Source organism: Pongo pygmaeus, chromosome 17, assembly GCF_028885625.2.
Source record: "Pongo pygmaeus isolate AG05252 chromosome 17, NHGRI_mPonPyg2-v2.0_pri, whole genome shotgun sequence".
NCBI classification, from domain to species: Eukaryota; Metazoa; Chordata; class Mammalia; order Primates; family Hominidae; genus Pongo; species Pongo pygmaeus.
Genome location: NC_072390.2, coordinates 94,520,001 through 94,544,609, shown reverse-complemented (window position 1 = coordinate 94,544,609; position 24,609 = coordinate 94,520,001). Strand labels below are relative to the sequence as shown.

Below are 24,609 nucleotides of genomic sequence, written 5' to 3'. Positions count from 1 at the left end.
TCAAGAAATTAAAAACTTGAATAGTCCCATACCTAAATAGTCCCATAACTAAATCAAATGTGTCAAAAATGTTTCCACAGTAAAAAGTTGAGGCTCACATGGCCTTCTTCTCATGTAAATGTTCAAGAAATAAACAATTCCAATTTTAGATAAATTATTTTAGAGAAAGAAAATGAGAAAAAAAATGTTTTTATGAGACTAGCATAATCCAGATACCAAACTCCACAAAAATGGTATGGAAAATAAAAATTACATGTCAATTTCACTCCTGTAAATCAATGTAAAAATCTCACAGAAAATACAAGCAAATGGAATCTAATAATCAAATACTAATATACCATGATCATGTTGGGGTTTTGCCCCCAGAAATACAAGGTTGGTATGACACTAGAAAGTCAATCAACATAATTTACCGTGTTAATACATTAAAGAAGAAAAATTTAAAGATGAAATATCCTCAATAGATTTAGAAAAATATTTCCTAAAATACTTTCATGATTTAAAACAACTTTTAGCAAAATAGGAACAGAAAAATGTCCTTAAGGCATTAAAAGGCTTCTATAAACAAACTTATAGCATACTTAAATGACAAACTGTTGAAAGTTTTGCCTTTGAGGATGGGAACAAAAGAAGAATGTTTATTATAATCACTTTTCTTTAACAACATACTGAAGATCTTCGCTGCAGAAACAAGGAAAAGAAATAAATGGTGCAAAGAACTGGAACAAAAAAAAGCTGTTATTATTTACTGATGATATGATTATATATAGAAAAAATTTAATACACCTAGATTAATAACTAAAATCAATAGGCTTTTTACCAAGATTGATAGTCAATAATTTTATAGAAATTAATTTTATTTCTTTACATCAGCAAAAAGAGAGGAAAGGTTCCTTTAAGAACGATATTTACAACATCATTTTAAAAATCCCAAGTATCTAAGAACTGCTCTAACAAAATTTGAGAAGACTTATTTTAGAGAAGACCTAAATAAAATTGAGAGATACACCATATTCATGGCCAAGAAGAGCTAAAACACTCTTTAAAGAACACAAGGATGAATGAAAGAGAATAGAGAACCCAGAAATAAGACTGCACACTTACAACCATCTGATCTTCCACAAACTTGACAAAAACAAGCAATGAGAAAATGACTCCCTATTCAATAAATGGTGCTGAGAAAACTGGCCGGCCATTTGCAGAAGAGAGAAACCGGACCCCTTCTTTACACCATACACAAAAATGAACTCAAGATGAATTACAGACTTAAATGCAAAACCCCAAACTATAAAAATCCTGGAAGACAACCTAGGCAATGACATTAAGCACACAGGCATGGGTGAAGATGTTATGATGAAGACACCAAAAGCAACTGCAACAAAAGCAAAAATTGACAAATGAGATCTCAATAAACTGAAGAATCTCTGCACATCAAAAGAAACTTATCAGCAGAGTGAACAGACAACCTACAGAGTGGGAGAAAATTTTTTTGCAAACTGCAGATCTGACAAAGGTTTAATATCCAGCATCTAAAAGGGACTTAAACAAATTTACAAGAAAAAAACTAACAACCCCACTAAAAAGTAGGCAAAGGACAAAAAGACACTTTTCAAAAGAAGACAAACATGCGGCCAACAACCATATGAAAAAAAGCTCAACATTGGGCCAGGCGTGGTGGCTCACGCTTGTAATCCCAGAACTTTGGGAGGCCGAGGCGGGCAGATCATGAGGTCAGGAGTTTGACACCAGCCTGACCAACGTGGAATAAACCTAAACGCCCATCAATGACAGACTGGATAAAGAAAATGTGGTACACCTACATCATGGAATACTATACAGCCATAAAGAAGAATGAGATTCTTGTCCTTTGCAGGAACATGGATGGCACTGGAGGCCATTACCCTTAGCAAACTATCGCAGAAACAGAAAACCAAATACCACATGTCCTCATTTAAAACTGGGAGCTAAATGGTGAGAACACACTAAATGTGAGAACACACAGAGGAGAACAACGCACACTGGGGCCTATCAGAGGCTGGAGGGTGGGAGGAGGGAGAGTATCGGCAAAAATAATTAATGAGTACTAGGTTAATACCTGGGTGATGAAATAATCTGTACAACAAACCCCCATGACACAAGTCTGCCTATATCACAAACGTGCACATGAGGATAGACTTGTTCTATCAAACATCGAACTATTATAAAAGTCTGTTAACAAACACAGTTTGTTATTTGGCGGGAATACAAAAACAGTCCAAGGGAACAGAACAGGTAACCAAAACAGGCCCATGTGTATACAAATGCTTGGTACATGGCAGACAGGGCCCTAGATCACTGGGAAAAGTCTTTTCTATAACTGGTGCTGAGACAATTGGTTTGAAGAAATATGGTATTTAAAAACCGTACTTCACACCATATATATTAAAAAAAATACACACTTATAGTGGTCAAAGGAAAAACAGTTAAGCTTCTAGAAGACAATGTAAGAGAAGAGTTTCATCTCCTTGGAGTAGGGAAGGATTTTTTAAACAACATAAAAAGTGATAACCAATAAAAAAAACTCATATATTTGGCATGTAAAATCAATAACTGTTTTTTCATAATTTCACCAATGGGTGAGCAAAAAGTCAAACTACAGATTGAGAAAGATACCAGCAAAACATAAGCCGAGAAAGCCTTGGCATCTAAAATATATAAATAACTGCAAGCTGCTCAGAACACCAGACAAAAGACTTAGAAAGTTCACAAAAGAGAAAATCTAAATAGCTAATATATATGGGCATAATTATTTAGTCTCACATCAATCTGGGAAATGACCATTAAAACTGCAATGAGAAGCCCACTTATACTAAGTGTTGCTGAGGATGTGAACTATCCTCCACATTGATCTTGGAATGGTAAATTGGTACAACCACTTTGAAAAACAGTTAAACATTATCTGGTAAATTTGGCAAATAACACAGCCAAGTAGTGCCGCTCCTAGATATCTTTTTTTTTCCTTTTCGTTTTTTTTTTTTTTTGAGACGGAGTCTCGCACTGTCACCCGGGCTGGAGTGCAGTGGCGCGATCTTGGCTCACTGCAACCTCCGCCTTCTGGGTTGACGCCATTCTCCTGCCTCAGCCTCCCAAGTAGCTGGGACTACAGGCGCCCGCTACGACCCCCGGCTAATTTTTTGTATTTTTTAGTAGAGACGGGGTTTCATCGTGTTAGTCAGGATGGTCTCGATCTCCTGACCTCGTGATCCACCCGCCTCGGCCTCCCAAAGTGCTGGGAGTACAGGTGTGAGCCACCGCGCCCGGCCTGCTCTTAGATATCTTATACCAGGGTGCTAATGTGTGGAGTACACATTCATCGAATGTTAATAGCAGCACTGCTGCTCACTGTAAAAAAAACTGGAAGCAACCCAAACCCCAAAACAGTGGAAAGGATCACTGAATACACTGGAGTGTGCTCACGCAAGAGAATGACAAGCTGCAAGAAACGAGAAGAGGACAACATAACCTCCTGTACGCAGCCATGTAAAACAAAAGGAATAAGACAAAAAGAAAACATCCAGTATGATTTCAATTATAGAAACTAGCAAAACAGGAAAAACTAATTCACAGCTGACCCTCAAACAACACAGGTTTGAACTGTGCAAGTCCTCTCAGATATGGACTCTTTTTAGTAAGTCAAGTCAACCCTCCGTATCTGAGGGCTCTGCACTTGCAACCAAACATGCCTCAAAACACAGTATTCCTGGGAGGCGAACCCCGCAGACACGGAGGGTCCACTTGTCCTACAGGTAGGTTTTGCAGGGCCCACCATGGGACCTGGGGATGCACGGGTTCTGGTATCCATGGAGGGTGCTGGAACCAATCCCCCATGGGTACCAAGAGATGACTGCATATATTTATATATGCAATTTTTAGGTGGCAAACCTTTAGGAAAATCAAGAAGTTAACCATAAAAGCAGCATTCCATAATGTATACATATACCAAAACATTACATTGTTGTCTCATAAATATATATAATTGTCTATTAAAAATGAAATAAAAATTGTAAAGCCCACACATTTCAAAATAAAACAATGCTCAAAGGCTGCTGAAGTAGCTTGTGCAACAAAAAGTAATAACTTTTTTGATAGATTAAATTTGTTAACTATAATTTTTTTAAAGCCAAGACAGTGATTATTTCAAAAGAAATGAAATGAATTGTGCAAAAATATATTTTCTAAGCCAATATAAAAACTGGCACATAATTCATGCTGTAACTAATAAGAGATTTATACAGAAAAAGTAGAAAAGGAAACATCTTAAGCGTGTACGGCACCTTAACTCTGAAACTGCGTGAAGATACGGGTGCTAAGTGCTACATGGTTTTTGCAGCCACGCTGGACCCTCAGGGTTCATGTATGGAATCCCTGGCATATGTACCACGTAAAGGGGATAGACTGTGGTATTAGAAAAGCAGTATTAACCAGGTTTCCTGTCACAGCATCTCCACTGACCTTAAAATCTGGAAAACATGCTTCATCATAGAAATGTTTCAAATTGTTTCCCCAAATAATCTTAGAAACCTCTTTTTTCTGAATTTTCTGAGTTCAAATAAGTGAACCAGAAAAAGGGGCTCTTTAGCCAAAATTACTTCTAAACTATGCCCTTTTTCTATCAAATGACTTCTCTGTTCCCCAGCACTATTTCCACAATTAGAGGCAATAAGGTTTGCATGTATAAAATAAAACTCTGTTTTATTTCAACTTTATATAAAACTTTATATAAACTTTAGATAAAACTAGTGATGAGAGTTCATGAATTAGCCATGCTCAGTAACTAAAAACTTAACATAAACATCAATTATAGAAAAGTATTTTTTTTCCTAAAGAAAAATACATTTAAAAAAAAAAACAAACTCTAAACAAACTTGAACGTTTAGGGACTGGTTTTTGGCTTTTGTTGAGGGCTAGGTTGTGGGGAGAGGAGGAGGAATTAACTCAAAGTTTCAGATAATTTTTACTTCTATGGACAGAAAAAGCAAGGAAAGGGGAGGGAGGGAGGGAGGGGAGCACGGTGTCCAGATGAAGAAGCTGAGGACTGAGCTGCAGGGCCCCGAGGGTGCACGCCATTCATCCCTGCACCCTCACACACAGCAGCATGGGACATGTACTGAGCTGAATGGCCCATCACAACACCTTCCCAAAAGCACATACTCGGATGTTGAGCAAACGAAGAACTGTTACACACTCAACCAAGTGTTCAGCAGGCAGAAGGTTGAGCTGCCTATTAAAAAGTGAGAGCTTAGCAGGACACTCAGCAGGACAAGGAGACATCCTACCACAACACTCGAGCAACAACAGGCAGAAAGGAAACACTCCTGAATATCGGGAAACTGAACTGTTTCTTACAAGCGAAACAGTAGCCATGGAGCACTGTAGCATCTCACCCTTCCTGACACTACCTTGCCAAGAGCAGGGGATGAAGCATTTTGTAAAAAATGACTCTATGTGGTGTACTGGTTTCTTAAAGATGCCATCACTAGATGTCTTAAAGCAACAGAATTTTATTTTCTCACCATCTGGAAGGTGTGGGCAGAGCTGTTTCTTCCTGGACTGGTCGGGGGTGGGGAGGGTGGAGGTGGGCTGCTCCACCTCTCTCCAGCTCTGGGTCTGCTCACAGTCCCTGGCTCGTGGAGGAATCATTCCAGTTTCTGCCACTGTCTTCACTTCACCTTCTCCTTGGCATATTCCCACTCCTTTGATTACAAGGACATTCACTGCAATGAGGGCCTACTCTAATTCAGGATGGTCTCGTTTAGAGATCATTATCTTAATTATATCTGCAAAGACTCTTTTCTCAAGTAAGGTCCCACTCACAGATTTCATATGGGCACATGTTCTGGGGGCCATCACTGCATGCATGGGAGTCCACCCTCTAGCACTCGCAAATTTACATTGGTCCCAAATGCAGAATACATTTACCCCATCCCAATATCCCGAATGTCTCAGCCTATTACAGCATCAACATTAAGTCCAAAATTTCATCCAAACAGCATCTGCTCAAAGGCTCCAGATCTCATCATCTAAACCATCTAAATTTGGCATGGGTGAGATACTGGCCATGGTCCATGCTGGGACCTAAGTTCCTCTCCACCTGTGGACCTGTGAAACTAGAAAACAAGCTATCTGCTCCCAAAATACAGTGGTGGAACAAGGATAAATAGATATTTCCGTTCCAAATGGGAGAAACTGGAAGGAATACAAGATCACTGATTCCAAGCAAGTTTGAAATTCAGCAAGGCAAACTGTTAAGTTTCGAGAGCTGAGAATAATAGAAGAACTGTGTCTCAGTGCTCTGCCCTTAGGCCGACAGCTCCATGGCCTCTGCATTGCTCATGCCAATTTTGACCTTGGGGTCATTCTTCCTCTTTCTGAAAGGGAGCACATGCTTGCAGCCAGTAGCTCTATCAAGCTGTTTCCTGCCTATAAGATTTTGGGAGTCCAACAGACTTCTCTCATCTCATCCTCTCTCTGTTCCTTTAGGTCAAGCTGGTAGTTTCTGCTGATAAAACATGATGGGTCTCCTGTGCATATCCTGAGAGTCCCCACTATTAGAAAACAGACTCCAACACAGATCCTTCTTGGATAACCCATCTCTATTTCTGGTTTCTGCAGAGTTGCTGAGTAGATCCTTTAGTCAGCCCCTGAGATGGTCTGGCTCTGTGTCCCCACCTGAATCTCATCTCGAATTGTACTCCCCATGTGTAGAGGGAAACAGGTGATTGGATCATGGGGGTGGTTTCCTCCATGCTGTTCTCGTGATAATGAGTGAGTTCTCATGAGTTCTGATGGTTTGATGAGTGTGGGATGATTCCTCCTTCACATGCTCACGCCTTCTCCTGCTGCCGTGTTGTGATAATGAGTGAGTTCTCGTGAGGTCTGATGGTTTGATGAGTGTGGGATGGGTCCTCCTTCACATGCTCACACTTTCTCCCACTGCCTTGTCATGATAATGAGTTCTCGTGAGATCTGATGGTTGATGAATGTGTGATGGTTCCTCCTTCACATGCTCACACCTTCTCCTGCTGCCGTGTTGTGATAATGAGTTCTCATGAGGTCTGATGGTTTGATGAGAGTGTGACAGTTCCTCTGATGGTCTGGTGAGCGTGTGATAGTTCCTCTGATGGTTTGATGAGTGTGGGATGGTTCCTCCTTCACATGCTCACACCTCCTGCTGCCTTGTGAAGGTGACTACTTCCCCTTCCGCCATGACTGCAAGTTTCCTGAGGCCTCCTTAGCCATGCAGAACTGTGAGTCAATTCAACCTCCTTTGTTTATCAATTACCCAGTCTAGTATAGTATCTTCACAGCAGTGTGAGAACGGACTAACACCTGCCCCTTATCTCTCTCCTCAAAGAGCAAAACGCCACCTGGACACATCCTTGGTGAATGCTTTCCAAACAGTGAATCTCCCAATATTAGCATTTTATGTGACCTGGATAGGCTCCAAATTTTCCAAATCATCAATACCTGAATATCAAATCTAGGTCTAAAGAAGTTGAAAACACTCTTTTCACCAAGCATTCTACCTGGAAAATGAGGTCTTACTGAAGATGTTTGGTAAATTAGCAAAAACCTGTAAAATGTCACAGAAAGGGTACCTAACCGAAAAGTAACCTGATAAAGCTCCTAAAAGTTTTCCTTCAGAAAAGTTCTCTCCTAAATCCAGGAGCAATGGCTGCTGTGCCTGTGCTGCCTGACACTTCTGGTCTTCTGTCTGGGTGTGTGCTGACTGCACAGAGCACTTGGGGTCCCTGGTCCATCTGCTCTGGAAGCTCACGGGCAAGCATCCCCACGCTCACTGGGTTGGAGGCCAGACTCTTGGTAAATGACAGGAAACCCTGTCTCCCAAGCCACACAAACACCCTTCACCTTCAGTGCTTTCAACAAAGCCACTGTATTTACAAGAGGTTCTTCAGTGTTCTCAGAAGGAACACCTTTATCACTTTGTCAAACAACATTCTGCCTCTAACACCCACATATGCCTCATGTGGGAGTAAAAACACTCTGACCCAGCACTGATAAGGACAGTTTTTGCATTATCAACTACAATGGTATATAGCATTTCAAAGCATAGGGACGAAAGAGTTAATAAAGAGGGAAGTAACTGCAAGTCCCTGACCTCAGAGAACTTTAAATGAATACAGAATTCTGATCATCAGTTTTCCTTTTCTTATGAGATGCACAGGATTTAGGAAACATATATGAATTTTAGAATTACAAAAGTAAAAGTTAAATACTATAATATTTTCCTTTGAAATTTACAATGTAAATTGTATCAAGTAACTCAAAATATTTTACTTCATACAGAGGAATTTTTATAAAACAGCTTAACTTTCTTAAATTTGAAAAGCCTTTTAAGAGTGTTAGGACAACAGAGAAAAAAGCACTTTACTTTTCAGATTTGTATACTGTGCAAAACCAAAACATATTTTAGAAGTCTTACCCTTTATTCAATCCAAAAGCATATTTAGCAAATACTAGAATGTATTGTTATTCATATTTTACGGAAACTTTGCAAAAGGAAAACAAACTTGGCTTTAATCAAATGTGAACTTTAATTCCCCGAATCAGTGTCCTGTGCTTTTGACATCAATGGTTCTCACCCCTGCGTGCACCCTGTGTAACTGCATGCTGAGTGACAGAAACATGGTAGAGCCTTGTGTTGAAGTGGGTGTGAGATGTTCTGGAGCTAAAGAGAGGGGAAGTGACAGTTCTGCTTCGTAAGTCTCTCCAAGCATGACTGAACATGCTAAACATAAAACAGCTGACTGAAAAACTAGAGCAAGAGAGACCTGCAGAAAGCCGGCTATCATCCTCATTTTCTAAGCAGACACTAGAAAAGGATACACAGACTTAACATGGGGTGTGGGTGTTGTATGTAGATATAAATATGCAGTCATATTTGTAAGTCTGTATAAACACATTGGAAAGGTTTGACAGAATTTAAGTGGAGATAGCAGGATTACAGATAATACTTATCTTCTTCTGTTACTATTAGGTATTTTTTTTTTCTTTCGAGACAGGCTCTTGCTGTGCTTCCCAGGCTGGAGTGCAGTGGCGTGATCTTGGCTCACTGCAGCCTCAACCTCCTGGGCTAAAGCAATCCTCCTGCCTCAGCCTCCCAACTAGCTAGGACTACAGGTGCATGCCACCATGCTCGGTTAATTTTTGTTTTTGTTTCTTTTTTTTGGAGAGACCAGGTTTCACCATGTTGCCCATGCTCGTCTCTAACTCCTGGACTCAAGCTATCAGCCTGCCCTATTTTCTATTTTGTTTTACTATAAATACATATAATTACTAAGGTATGAAAACAAAAATTAGTTTTAGTTAAAAAATGCTTATTACATAAACTAATTTTCATAACTATAATTAATTTTTCTTGGTAACTGGATAAAGGAAAAAGGTCAAATCTTTCTATATTATTTTACTAAAGAAAGAAGTGGTTGGAGACAGTCCATATAAATAAAATATTTCACTAAAATGTAATAAAAGTCTCAATACTGTTCAATGCTGTCAGTTAAAGACAGAGGTGCCCTAGATACAAAAGGAAGCAAAGCTCTCATTAGGCCTTTTACGTGGTGAAAGAGAAGCAGTCTTGAAAGGAACATCATGTGACATTCTAGAACTAAAAGAAATCAACTGACATTAAGAAAAATCAAATTAATGAAAGCAAAGAAGAAAAAGGAATTCCTAGAAAAAGATGTGTTTGCTGGACAGAGATGGGAGCAGGCGCCCTGTGCTGGAGGCTGGGGAGGCTGAGCTGGAGTGCACGTGTGCCAGCCACAGGCCGTCTCTGCTGTGCTGGGACAATGTGCTTTCTCTGCCAGGACATTTTCCCCAGGTCTTCCACGGTGGCCTCACCATGCAGGCTGCCGCTTCATGAGCACCAGGCCAGGGAAGCCCCACATTGCTCTGAAGCCCTGCAAGGTTCTCTCTGTTCCAGTGCCCGGTTTGACTTTACTAACGGTGTTTACCACTATGTAACTGTTTCGTTTAAATGCTTACGCCTATCTCCTCCAATTACGAAGAGGCCAAGGGCACTGGATGGCCTGCCCATTTGCTCTGTGTCAGCAGGGGCCAGTGCATCAGCTTTGACTATTTACTGACCACAACACTTACCTTGCTGCCTTGTATTGTTTCTTTCTTTTTTTGAGATGGTTTTGTTCTTTTGCCTGCCCAGGCTGGAGTGCAGTGGCACAGTCTCAGCTCACTGCAACCTCTGCCTCCTGGGTTCAAGCGATTCTCCTGCCTCAGCCTCTCAAGCAGGTGGGATTACAGGTGCATGCCATCACACTCGGCTAATTTTTGTATTTTTAGTAGAGACGGGGTTCCACCATGATGGCCAGGCTAGTCCCAAACCCCTGACCTCAGGTGATCCACCTGCCTCAGCCTCTGAAAGTGCTAGGATTACAGGCGTGAGCCACCGCGCCCGGCCAAAATAAAAAGCAATGGGATTGAATGTGAATAATATGCACTGTATTTTCCAAGTCTTACTTCAAACATAATCATTAAGGTTATTCTTCTGTAAATGAAATACACCCTGCTAAAAGCCCTTATCCTTTTTGAAAAAAGACTGATCAAGAATATGTAGGATGATTCGCTAGAAGCACCCTTTGACTACTGCAGTAATGCCATGAAGGCTGTGGCCCGGAGGTCTAGTGCAAACACTGAGTATAAACCAAATAGGACAGCAAAATGAAAGCAAATGTCGATTAGATAAAGCATGTAAGTGGATGGGAGAGGGAAGATGAGCTGACTTAAAATATTTTAAGGTCTTAGCATTGATTGAGAGGAGAGTAAAGATAAAGCTTAACTTTAAACTTTACTAAATATTATATATTAAATATGTAAAATTTCTATGGAAACCACAATAATAGAAATACAGGTTATCACTTCAAGTTAAAAGAAAAAATGGAATTTAAAAAACTCCAAAGGTTGCAAGAAAGAAAACTAAATACAGAAGTAAAACAAACAGCAAAAATAAGGTGGCATAAATTAATGCAAATAAAGTATTAATCACAATAAGTGTAAAATGGTAGCATGGGATTTAAGAAAACATCACTGCCACCTAGCTAATGCTGTTTATAAGAGATTTTCATTCACCAGAATAATAAGAGCTATTCTAAACCTGTAAGCAACTAATAACATACCTCACTATATGTATATATAAAGCTAGAATTCACAAAATGGCATGGGAAAATGGACAAATTCATTATTATGGTGACAGATTTGCACACTCTCAGTAACTAAAAAGTTAAGGAGTTTTTTTAAAAAAAAAGACAGTAAAGCACATACAGGATATTAAAAATTAAAGAAGATAAATCTAATGGATATTTATAGAGTAATTTCATGTAAAAATATATTTTTTTAAAGCACACAAGGAATATTTATAAAATGACCATGTACCAATCCACAAAGCAAGTGGTAACGAAAACAACATGCTATGAGGCTCTGGAAGCAACTTGCAGGAGAAGAATCCCAAACACATTCTGGGTCATGAAGCTCTGATAAAAATGAATGCATAACCTAATATAACCCAAAAGGCGGTATCTCAGAAGTGTCTATCAACATATTTTGGGAGTTGGAATACATTTGCTCCATCGGAGAAAAATATGCCACCCTTGAGACAGGTTCTCAAGCTGGCACAAACATGCATATGTGCCCCTCTATGTGCCTTACGTGGAGCTACTGAGAACCACAGACTCGACTCCCATTCGTCAGAAGGTCTTTGAGTGAGCAAGGCTGCAGTGTCAGGAGGGGCTCACTGCAGCTCTAGGAGCAGAAGCAGCTCCTCCATCTGAGTCAGTCACTGCAGCCTGCTTTGCCTGAGACAGGCAGAAACTAAGAAAAGCAGGATAAATGTCTTATTTCCTCCTTCACCTGATGGCTAACCTATCTTCTCACACGACACTGGACAATACAAAAACGGAGATTAGGGTTCATTCATGTGTTTGGAGACAAAGGAGACTCTTGGGGAGTGGGTGGCATCAAATGGAGGAAGCTGGTGGAGAGAAGATGCAATGTGTGAAAAGCCTGGGATCAAAGTAAGTATTTAGGCTGAACAACAAATGAGAACTACCTGAAGGACCATCACATCTGAATAAGTAAATTCTGGCATGACAGTAAGATAAAAAAGGCAGGTTACTTTCTGGTTATACTTTGTTTATTGCCACTTAGCCAATGGGCAGGGGGTATTTTCAGGACAAAGATTATATCTCCAGAGTCCACTTGTAGCACTCAATACGTGCTGGCACAAGAACTGTGATAATCTGTGCTTGGGTCCTCTGAGCAGGACGGGGCCTTTGTAATGGGTCCATTCAACAAATACTTACAGAGGCCCTACCACATCCCAAGCGTGCTCCGTTCTAGGTCCTAACTAGGACACAACAACAAATGGGAAACACAAGGCCTCTATTCTCACAGGGCTTAGTGAGAAGAGAGAAACAGGCAACAAACAAGATGAATGTCATAGAGATCTACACAGAATTCAATAGGCTGCTGTGATAGCAAGTGGCTGGCTGTTTCTTGGTCTATACTGAGCAGACACAGGCAGCCTCTCTGAGGAAAGGTATTTAGGGTAAGAGCCGAGTGACAAGACAAGCCCAGCCACAGAATGATGAGGTAGAGGAGCACCGAAGCAGAGGATACAGCTAGGGTGGGAAGCAGCTGGCACATGGGGATAGCTGCAGTGTGGTGGGAGAGGAGAAGGGGGAAGCTGGGCCTTATTAGGTTTAATCCACAAGCCAGGCTGGAACAGCCATCTCTGCAGTCAGCTTTATGAAGTGCAGAAAGTCTAAGTTAGCAGCAAGTCACACAGCCGCAGTGAGAAGCTGCTGTTTGCTGCGTGCTCTCTGCACAGGCCTGGCCACCCGTGAACCAGCAACACCATGGAAGGCAGCATCCACAGGAATCTGTGCTGTGACGGGCAGAAAGGAGGCTGATTTCCTACCTCTTGAACAGACTGCGTGAGAGTAACTGGATTCATTCCTGGTGACTGTCTGTGAGGGCAGTGCAGTGTGTACACATCCCAAGAACAGATTATAGCTCTGACTTTATGACGTAAGTAAATGGAAGAGACATCACCTTTTAGAGCAAATTTTGGAGAAAGCTGGTTTAGAAATAGAGATATCTTTCTCTTCAAAGTGGCTACATTCTTGAGCCTAAACATTCTATACCGCTTTAGTCCATTCTCTGTTACAAAACGCAGATATTCTAGATTCATACTTTATCCATCATTAGGTTTCAGCTGCTCATTCCTATGAAAATTTTAAATCATATATATTAAGAATATCTTTCTTAAAATATTTTAGAAAATAGTTTAAAATGGATTTATGTTTATATGGTAAAATATTAGTCTTTACATTAAATAGGCATCTAATATCAACTATTTATACCCCAATCTGTAGTTATAGGTTAACATTCTGAAATGATAGTCCAAACCAAAACACAGCCTTAATATTTTATCTAACTTGACAGATATTAGATATATTAAATAGAACTTTAAAATGCCAGTGATTCCACACAGATCAAAGGGCACTGGATGTTTAAAAGTCTATCAGCAAAAAACAAAACTAATTTTGTGAAATTCTGGTTTATGTTTCATCAGGAAATATCTTCTGATTGTTGAAGAAGACACCATCAACACATTCACTATCAGGAAAGTATGGCACCTCTAGATCATTCTACTGGCACTTATGACGTCTCTCCCAACAACATTTCCACAGAAGAATTCCTCAAGATTCCTCAGAACTTCTGGCTCCTACTTCTCTAGCTTTGTTTGGATAATTTCTTTCATACTGAGAAAGATAAATTTCAATAAAATCATACTCAATGAAACCAGACACTTGTTTTATTTTTGTTTTTAAACGTACCTTATGGGAATGATGTAAGAAAAGAGGAGAAGGAACCGAAAAAGATTGCGGTACCATGGACCCACATATCCTTGTAAGGTTACCATAACAATGGAAAGAGCAACTAAAGCCAAAAATAGCGCTTTCGTCAGCCGATTGAGTTCAAGGTCCAACAAACCAACCTGAAAGAAAAACACATAATACATGAACAAGCTAACCACAATGTCCCTAATATTATAAATCAGAATGCATGGTAATGATGACGTAAAAAAAAACTTTAAAATTTTTTGGTATTAGCCTTAATGAAATAAGACAATTCAGGCAGAATTTCTAGAAATGAGTCATGATCCCCAGAGCATTTCCAGAAAGGGTCTACTGACAAAACACAAGGCCAGAGCACACAGCCGCAATGAACTCAGACATGGCCTCTGGACGGGTGGCGTGCTGGTCACTGGCTCAGGCAAAGTGAAACGCAAGCCTAGAGAAGGGCACTGGAAGCTTGCTCGGGGCGCGGTACAGGAACACAGAGTTCTGAGGGCCCAGCCCGGGAACAGAGACTTCTGAGGGCGCGAGCGGGTCTTCCTTGCACGTGCTACGCCATGGCCATGCCTCTGTTATCCGTGTGGGTGCCTCTGCACATCCCCCATGAGGATTCTACTCAAGATGGAGAGTTCCCAAGAACAGGACAGTATGTATGTCTTTCTGATCTACCAGCAGTCTCTCTGAAAGAACTTGTCTTACAGCAAGGAAAAAAAAAAAAAAAAAAGCAATAGATAGTTAGCTTAAAATAAAACCTTTTTAATTTGCACAGATCCTACATTGTATGTTCTCCCAGTAAGGCACACTACACGCAAGTCCATTCTATGGATCGTTTACCAGCTGAGCAAAATGTGAGTGCAAATTATGTCAGTAAGAATCAGTTCAGTTTTTTGGCTGCATTCTGTATAGGATCTTGGAAACAGAGAGAACTAGCAACCCAAGCAGCTCTCACTGCACAAGTTAAGAGAATACAGCTCTTTTGAAGCATGTAGCTTCAATTTCGAGCTCTAGCAATCGCTATGGACTGTTTCTCCTTGCTTGCTTTCAGCCCTGAAAGACCACAAGGCAGTCCAGTGAGTAGGGCTGGGGGATGAGAGGGAACTCAGCACTGCAGGAAGGGTGGGAGAAGTGACACAGCACAGCAACTAGGATTCCTCGGGACTCTGGATTTAGGTTAATTTAGATGCTGACTCTGCCACTTAGCAACATAACCTTGGGCAAGCTGGGCTTTGGTTTTCTTATCTGTAAAATAGGGATTCTGGGATGTTTTCCTTACAGCCCCCAGGGGATGCAAAGAAGGAGCGCACAGCACAGTGGCCACGGTTCCTACTGGGCAGTACGCCCCCCATGCGCACTGCTACTGCTCTTATTACACACTTGGATTGGAATCCACTTTCTCTGTTTACTAAATGTGTGACTTGAGGAACACCCTTAAACTCTTTGTTAAACCTCGTTTTCCTCATCTGTAAGTGGTGGTGCCCACAGGGCAGAGGTGCCAGGGTGAGAGGCCACTGCCTTCGGCATCACTAGGTCAGGGAACAGCATGTACTTAACTTACCTACTGATTTCTGATCTATGTGACATTAACAGAAGACTAAATTCTATCGGGTTAGTTATCTATCTGCCATCGCAATTTCTCCTGAATCTGGAACAACTTTTGAAAAGGAGTACACGAAGAAAACATGATTGCAAAAAACCTGATTAAAAAAATAAAAAGTTTGAGAATTACTGAGCTAATAAATAACTTGGTTTACTTTGTAGGGCCTTTTGAAAAATCTGTAACTTTGCCCAATAGAAAGCTAGCCTTTTCCCACAACTCATATATTTAGTTTATATCTGGTTTTGATTAATATTTTCCACAAACTCTCATGAGATCATCAGAACCTGCAATTATCAAGCAAAAATAAAACTTTGTCAGAAAGTCCATTAAGTGCAGCTGCGAAGAAAACTCAACTAATTAAACAAATAAATTTAAATGTCTACTACATTTTGTGCTAAACTCTAAGGTTATGAAAATGAGCTAACTATACGATTTTACCTGCAAGAAACAGCTAATCTAGTAGGAGAAATAAGATGAACACCAGTGATCTATGTTATCAAACAGAATCATAAAATAGTAAGTTTTCTTTTCTAACCAGGCCTGTTTTAAATCACTTCCTGTGGTCGACAGTCAGCACTACCATTGGTTAATAAATACTTCATGGCCTTTCACAACAGTGTAGGCACAAGAGGAGCGATGACAAGGACCCCAAAGCATGGGACTGTGTGCCGAGTGTGGGTTCCATGACCAACACAGACGGGGTGCCGCATTCAGCAGGGTGGGGCGGCCCCTCCTGCGCTCTGTCCTGCGCACACTGCCACAGGGCTCACCTGGCCACTTCACTGTGTAAGACTCCTAACTGAGGACACTTTAAACACAAAGTATGAAATAGCAACTCGATTCTAATGTAACAATTAATGAGACACTTGGTCTGCCACAAAAACTCTTCTCCATGTTGCAATACAGCAACACAGACAGCAGCTCATTTTCAATAGAAACTCTTCAAAGACTGCACATTCCCAGCTCTATATTCTCCCAAGAAAGCACACTGCCCTCTAATTCACAGCAGCAGATGCTGTTCTAGCCAAGTAAAACATCCACAGCAACATCTCGGAGCTCCAGCACGGGGCTTTCTCTTCTCTGGGTCAGCCACAGGACCAGTAACAGCGCCGCTCCCCCAGATCACAAATGGTCTGAAAGGGAGCGGTACTCAACCAGTTCTGAAGTTCCCAACGCTGCTGCGGGTATGGGCTGTGCCTTCCCTTGAGAATGGGGCAGCTGAAGACCACAGCGGCTGATTTATCAGCTCTATTTAAAAAGCAGCACAACCAGGACAAATATCGTGCAATTTCCGCTACTTCAACTACTACATAGTTTATGCTTGAATTATTAAGAAAAATAGGTTTTTGGATTAAAATGAAGAAAAATTAAGCCAGGGAAGTAGAGCATGTTTCAAAGCCCAGATCCTTTTGCTGTGACAAAGGCGGTCTAAGTTTCAGGCCTCACTGAGGATCAGATGAAGTCATTATTCATTCAGTCAGGGAAAAAAGACTCAATTACCTCAACCTAAAGATGCTATCAATGAATGCAAAGTGCATATTTTACTCTATTCATCCAAATCCCATTAAAAAGTGAAAGGAATGATTTAATCTGGCCTTCCAGAGTTGGTCTTTTTTTGTAATAAAATAAAGAATCACTGTCTTGCAAAATGCATAACCACCACCTCACACTTTCCTCTGCAACATAGCAGTGATGAACTGTAAAAGCCAGGACAAAAACACTCAGAAATGAATACAAAGTTTCCTTTCAAAAAATGCCACGTATTGGATGGAAACATTCGAAGCAGCCCACTGCACACCGATATGCAGATCATCAAAGCATTAGTACCTTTCTCATTGATGAAGACAGATGTGGTCAGATGCTTGACTAGGGAATGTAATCACTTTGAAGCCAAGTATATGTTGTCTTCTCCCAACCCCTTTAAACTTAAAGAAGAGCGAGAAAACATTTAGTGGAATAAAATACAACTTTTCAAGAATGGGCTGTGCCTTGCAGGTGGCCTGTTCTAAACTATGACTGTTGTTCCTGGAATATAACTTGTAAGCAAACTACAGTATATAGTGTAAAGCTTGTAGGTTGCTTTTATTTTATTTTTTCAATTCTAACAAAACAGAAGACACATTTCAACACTTGCGTTTTTTTAACCCACTTCAATTAATAATCTTTTAATATTCAATTTCTCTGAAACATGCTTTTCTTCAACTCATCTAAAATACAATCTGAACTCTTATAAGCTATTTAAAATAAAAACCAGTTAACTTATAAAGTTACAGATTCTACAAAGAAGGTGGTAACTTTAGTTTTGATGTGGATCTCTTCCTTCTTTAAAAAATGTCTTAAATACCTGGACAGACCAGATAACTTTTGCCATGACTGTAAACTTTTCACCCATAAAATATATTAATCACTTGAAGTAATTACGACTATTTAAGAAAAGGTAATGTAAATACACTTAGAAGTTATTTTCAACATTCATTGTCATCTCCTATATTAGTAAAGCAAATTTTCTTCTACTTGTCATAATATTTGTTTTATTTGAAACAACTGTGATACCAAAATTAAATACGCTACTGGAAATTTTAATCTCCAAGGGAAAATTTGTGCATAATGTCTAAGACAACCACAATGATTCTGCAAAGGGGCTGTTCTAGGATAATGAACACAATAATTGCCTGTATAATCTAAAATGCTACTAATGGCAACGATCACAAATCCATTTAGCTCCTCTTTAATTTATGTACCAAGTTTTAAACAGCTAATGGTTCTCAGTAAAATAATGGTTTATACCAACAATAAAGGGTAAATACGGTATTCTCCTGCTTAATCAAGAAAAGATCAGGCTTTTTTTTTTTTAATGAATGCTCGGACGAGTGAGAATCGGACCTTATCTCCATGACACAGCAACACTTCAATCCATCTCAAAGTTAAAACTCACATCATACTACTAAGTTCCTAAGCAATCAATGTACACGGCAAATTGGAGCAGACGTTGAATGCCGTAAAGTCTCAGGCCCTATCCATGATTCAACAAAGTGCCCGTGCAACACTTACTGCTGATGATGTCACCCCGGGTGAACAGGATGTCGGCATCCAAACACTCTCACCCATCTTTTAAAACTCACGCGTACTTACCCCTTACACAGAAGTAGTTTAGAATAGTAAAATGCAAAACTTCAAATAGCCAATTCAAACTCTTGTAGAACACCAAATTATTTTGGTTTGTCCTGTAGTTTCCCTGTGAATACAGGACAATTTGAAAAGCCCCGACTCTGACACCTAATTCATTCATGCTACTCTGCACGGGCAGAGAAGAACAGTTTTGTACACGGCTGACTACGTACGGAAAAACACAACTGTTAACACTGCTTGTCTTTCATCAGCTGAACTATTTGTGGATCAGTTCTTCATTTCGAATTTGGACCCTGACTACAAAATTGATATAGGGCTATGCATTAACCTAACTGAAATCCCTATAAAAAGCATATTCTTTTAAGTATCTTTGAAACAAATAAGCTCTATATTTTCCACTGCTAGTAGAATCTTAAGAGACAAGAAAAAAATAAGTAATTTTCAGACTTTCATTTGTGTTTCTGCATTTCAAATAAATGAAACTCATGCACTAAATCTAAGTACTAAATTTTAGAGCAACAACTTTTTCCATTACGAAGTTTAAATTAAAAGTATTAGTTTTTAAAAAGTGATGCTACATAGTCTTTTTCCTTCTGAAGTTTATTATTCTTTTTTGGATATGAACTACTAAGCCTTAAGCGTGTGTAGTACATGCAGGCTGACCGCACACTATAGATGTGTCTGAGCCATTATCGTTTATCGTCTCAGTGATCTGCGAAATAAGAAGGGTTTCTTTTGGCCATTATAGTCTGTTGGCTCAATAATCTGTGCTTTAAGAATTCCCTAAACAAGTATCAGCACAACAATTCTTAATGTTACAATTTATCACCTTAGTTCTTAAAAATCAAAACCTGTATTTATACAATAGACAATTTAAAGTCTATTCTGAAAGAATTATTTCATAACCTACATGTTTGCCTACCAAGAAATTTAACATTTTGCCTATTCTATACTCAGAATTTAAGCTTTTTCCCTGGCTTGCTATATAGTTATTATATAGAATGTTTTCCCTTGAACATTTAACATAAAAAAGTACTATATTTTTTGTACAAGTAAGAAAAGTATTAATGCAAGAATCAGCTACTAAACAGGGAAGCAAAACCACTTTTGAAACCAACATATGACACATAATTAAGAGACAAGGGAGTTCAAAGTAAACCCTCACACCTAGTTTACACAAACTGGAGCTACCCAACTTTTGATGTTACAGACAATGCATATTGTCACTCTGTCCGCCGACCTATATAAACATGTTTTTAAGGATAAAATTATTACTAAAATTTGCAAGCATATTACCTGCTAAGTTTGAAGGGGGCTTCATGAGTGCAGAATGAGGTTATCTTCTCAAACTGCTGGACTTCTAGATCGCTTGAGAAATTTCGATACTGGCTCTAGCATTTCCTAGGACACGTATCCACTCACCAGAATTTTTTATAATTGTCCATAATGTCAGAAAGTAGCATCATCTCTGAACACATGTATACACATATACACATCTCATGCTTGCCCTTACAAAACTCATGCTGACTTTCTATGTTCATACAAGACAACTTGATTCCATCTGTTAGTGTATGACAGCCTTTACTGATATATTAGAACCTTCACAAAGTAAATCAATATATGAAAAGTCAGCAAATGCAAAGCAATACTGTGGCTGGAAGGTAAGTAGTAAGTTAAAACTTTTATTTTTAGTATTACAAATTCTTTCAAATGTTCTCAACTTGTGATACATCAAAGCCATATTTAAAACAAAAATAAGCATGTGATAACATGCAAAATGATCCAGAAACCATTTGGAAATTTAATTTTTGCTCTACATATAGAAATTACGTTAAAAATCCAGCACTGAATATTAAGATAAGCCTATACATTTTCTAATGTACATTATTCCTAATCTTATTTTACAATCACCACATTGTTTAACTGAAAATCAGGAGGAGGAGGAGGCTGAAGTGTAGGAGTCACTCTCATTCCAACACTACACTGCCGACCACCGCTGCGGTGCTCACGTCTGTCTCAGAGTCACCTGTCTCAGAGTCGTACTCACACCTCCCATTGGCGGCTGGGAGGGGAAGCCAGGGAGCGCGGGGAGTGCGGGGCGCGGCCAGCAGGGGGAGCGCGAGGCCGGCGCGCGTCCTGATCCCTGCAGGCCCGCTCTCCCGAAAGCGCCGGCCATTTCTAACCCAACCAGTCCAGCACATCACATACACTCACTCACGTATTTATTTCTGACAAAAAGCGTTACCCTAAATATATGTTTTGTCACGCAGAATGCTGGCCAGAATCTACATACTTGAACATCCTGGATTATCGGGGGTAGGAAGGGGGCCCTGAATAAAAATCTGGCATCTCATAAGAAGCCCTAATTTCAAGACAGGACCTCAGAAATGCTGTGCACAGTCAGTAGGGTGGTGCCCTCCTCAGTCAGTAGGGTGGTGGGTGCGCTCCACACAGTCAGTAGGGTGGCACCCTCCTCAGTCAGTAGGGTGGTGGGTGCCCTCCACACAGTCAGTAGGGTGGTACCCTCCTCAGTAGGGTGGCGCCCTCCACACAGTCAGTAGGGTGGTACCCTCCTCAGTCAGTAGGGTGGCGCCCTCTGCACAGTCAGTAGGGTGGTACCCTCCTCAGTCAGTAGGGTGGCGCCCTCTGCACAGTCAGTAGGGTGGTACCCTCCTCAGTCAGTAGGGTGGTAACCTCCTCAGTCAGTAGGGTGGTACCCTCTGCACAGTCAGTAGGGTGGTGTCCTCCTCAAGTCAGTAGGGTGGTACCCTCCTCAGTCAGTAGGGTGGTGCCCTCCACACAGTCAGTAGGGTGGTGCCCTCCTCAGTCAGGAGGGTCAGTAGGGCGGTGTCCTCCTCACAGTCAGTAGGGCAGTGCCCTCCGCAGTCAGGAGGGCGGTGCCCTCCAGTCAGTAGGGTGGTACCCTCTGCACAGTCAGTAGGGTGGTGTCCTCCTCAAGTCAGTAGGGTGGTACCCTCCTCAGTCAGTAGGGTGGTGCCCTCCACACAGTCAGTAGGGTGGTGCCCTCCTCAGTCAGGAGGGTCAGTAGGGCGGTGTCCTCCTCACAGTCAGTAGGGCAGTGCCCTCCGCAGTCAGTAGGGCGGTGCCCTCCAGTCAGTAGGGTGGTGCCCTCCGCACAGTCAGTAGGGTAGTACCCTCCTCAGTCAGTAGGGTGGTGCCCTCCGCACAGTCAGTAGGGTGGTGCCTTCTGCACAGTCAGTAGGGTGGTGCCTTCCCCACAGTCAGTAGGGTGGTGCCCTCCACAGTCAGTAGGGTGGTGCCCTCCGCACAGTCAGTAGGGTGGTACCCTCCTCAGTCAGTAGGGTGGTGCCCTCCTCAGTCAGTAGGGTGGTGCCCTCCTAAGGCTTTTCGAAGATTCAGAGCTAAAAACTAAGTTGATAACATTGTAACAACAGCTTCCTTAATGATTTCAAGATCCTGAATATATTTATTGTTTTTTTTTTGTCTTAATGTAGGAAGGCATCAATTTTAAATGGTTTTGCCAAGACCAGCCACCAATTTAAAATAATTCCTTCAATAACGTAAGCTACCCACTAACACCAGAAACCTCAACATGCAACATCATTCATAGAAGTGGCATTTGGTTTTCAGTCTAATACACAGTTTATTTGGGTAATTTTATATTTATTTTAACAAATATTTTACAAAGAGCATGAACCTATTCTCTAACCCTTACTATCTAAACACACAATACCCAGGACTTTAGGGGGGTTATAAAGCTCTCATTGTATTTTACAAACAAGCCAGCAAGCTCTGCAGGAACTCCAAGAAGAGCAGATCCTGCCAGTTGGGGGTGGGAGGTCACTGGACCTCAGGGTCCCCAGGAGCCCAGGAGTTCTGACTGCTTCATGCTTCTTTACAAGGCACACACTCAAATACTTCTTGCCCCAAGGCATATAAAATAGATTCTATTCTAATAATAACTGTAAGTGGTACTGATATTGTAAAAGAAAGTCTCTTACTAGGAGTCATAAAACTTTAAGAGACATGGTAAGAAAGGGAAGACCATGGCTTTCTTTAAAATGATTTAAAATACAGAGCACTCATCTCCTTTCATTTTCTCAGTCTGTTTCTAATAGTACACACTGAAGAGACTATGCTCCTTAGAAGTCTTTCTTCTGGGAGGTATCTGCCTTTTTATTTTACCCTGAATGTAGCAAGTCTTTATTTTAAATATCTCAGGGTAGGGTAGAAACACTCTTAAAATATACTTTTAAATATTCATTAAAGTATAATTTACAAAATATATTGTTGAACAAAAAATCTTGTATAGTACTAAAACGTCATCAGATTCTATTAAAAACTCATGAAGAAAATTACTAACTATGTGGTCAGGGCTTCTAATGTCACAGTATTCCGAAATTCCCAAGCACAAGGTCTGTCTTTCCTTCAAAAAGCTTTGAACTCTTTTCAAGGAGCTTAAAAAAAATTAGTTGATGCATTTCTAGTGTTCAGAATGTGAGATATTGAAGAAATTATTCCAGTAAGTAGCTTGGAAACGTTGGGCCATAGATGGTGGGAAAAGGCTGGGATTCAGAAGAGAAAAATAGATGGGACCATTCCTTTTCACAGGCAAAGTGAGTCCTTGCAAATGTCGGTGCACAGGAGGGCAGGGGGGTGGCCCAGCAGACAGGCACCAGCCTAGCCCTCCTTCCATGGAGCCTGCCTGGAACATGGCCATGAAAACTGTGTTTTTAAAGAAACTGTGGAGAATAGAGGGGGCGGGGTGGGGGGAGAAGACTACTTTCCACCTGCTTATTTCTGTTATAAAATTTTAGAAAAGAGAATGGTTAAATGATTATTAGTAAACAAGATCACTAATTTTATAATTAAAACTTTAATTTCCAACCTAGATTATCTTTATAAGAGGTAATGATACAGATTAGTTTCTACAGTAAAGTGAGAAATTTCTTCAGCAATTAATTTCAAAATGTTGGCATCTGAATTCTTTCTTTGGCATGCCAACAAGCATAACATATTTAATGGTTTGTGCAAGGGAATTTACTAAACAGTATCAGTGAAAAATATTTTTATGTAATAGATTCCAGAAAGTGGTTTCATTAAGGCTACTTGAAACACTAAACATAGCATTTGAAGTTGCTAATTGTTCTTCTAACAGTATCTTAGAAACCACCACAAAATGACAATGATCAGGAAAATTCCTTAATGCTTAACTGCTCAACTGTGGTCCAGCTGACTTCAGCATGTTTCCACCACCTTGATAACCTACATACAGCTATATCAGAATCAGCACAGAAGAGATGTTACAGGACCTAGTCAAGGACACAAGGCTGTCACTGTCAAGTAACATGTCACTCTCTCCTTCTGCGTTTCTTGGCTTATTGTGTAAATACGTGGGGATTTATAAGCCACTGGAAGATCTCCCTCCATCCCATTCTCCAGATATCTGGCACCTACCACTATGTAAAACTACTCAACACTATTTTTAAATCAAGAGCCATTAGCTGTCTTGACAAGACGTGTGACTAAAATATTTGCTGATCAGAACTACAATCAGTATTCTATTTAATTCCCTTTGCAATTAAATGCATATTCACCTATTTATATTAAAAACATGAGGATATATAAAATGCTGACCAATGTCTGAAACACCTCAGAATTACTACCATCGTGAACAAAGTCACTAGGTTCTGTACATTTTCTGTTCCGCCCACACATCTGCTTAACTAGCTATTAACCAGAAGCTAATAATAGGTAAATGTTTTAATTTTTAAGGCAGAATAGCAGAATTGCAGACATAGAATAGCAAAGAAAGAGAAAAAAGAATGAAGGATAGTTATAGCAGTCTAATAGCTAACTTTGAATTACATCGTTTTCAAAAATCCATGGTTGTTAGGATTTGTATTCTTTTGTAAGGAAAATGAACTTTGGCAGATTTGCTGAGCATTTTAAATGATAAAGGTAATATGG

At 40.3% G+C, this 24,609-nt stretch overlaps 1 protein-coding gene across 7 annotated transcripts in view; it reads right to left on the bottom strand.

The window, feature by feature from the left end:
* Window positions 1–24,609, bottom strand: part of ATP9B (ATPase phospholipid transporting 9B (putative)) — a 305,466-nt gene that overhangs the window by 109,748 nt on the left and 171,109 nt on the right. For all 7 annotated transcript variants that reach the window (XM_054460401.2, XM_054460402.2, XM_054460403.2 and 4 more), the window contains one exon: window positions 13,911–14,071. In XM_054460401.2, coding sequence (XP_054316376.1) covers window positions 13,911–14,071 — 161 coding nt within the window. The remainder of the gene's footprint in view (window positions 1–13,910; window positions 14,072–24,609) is intronic.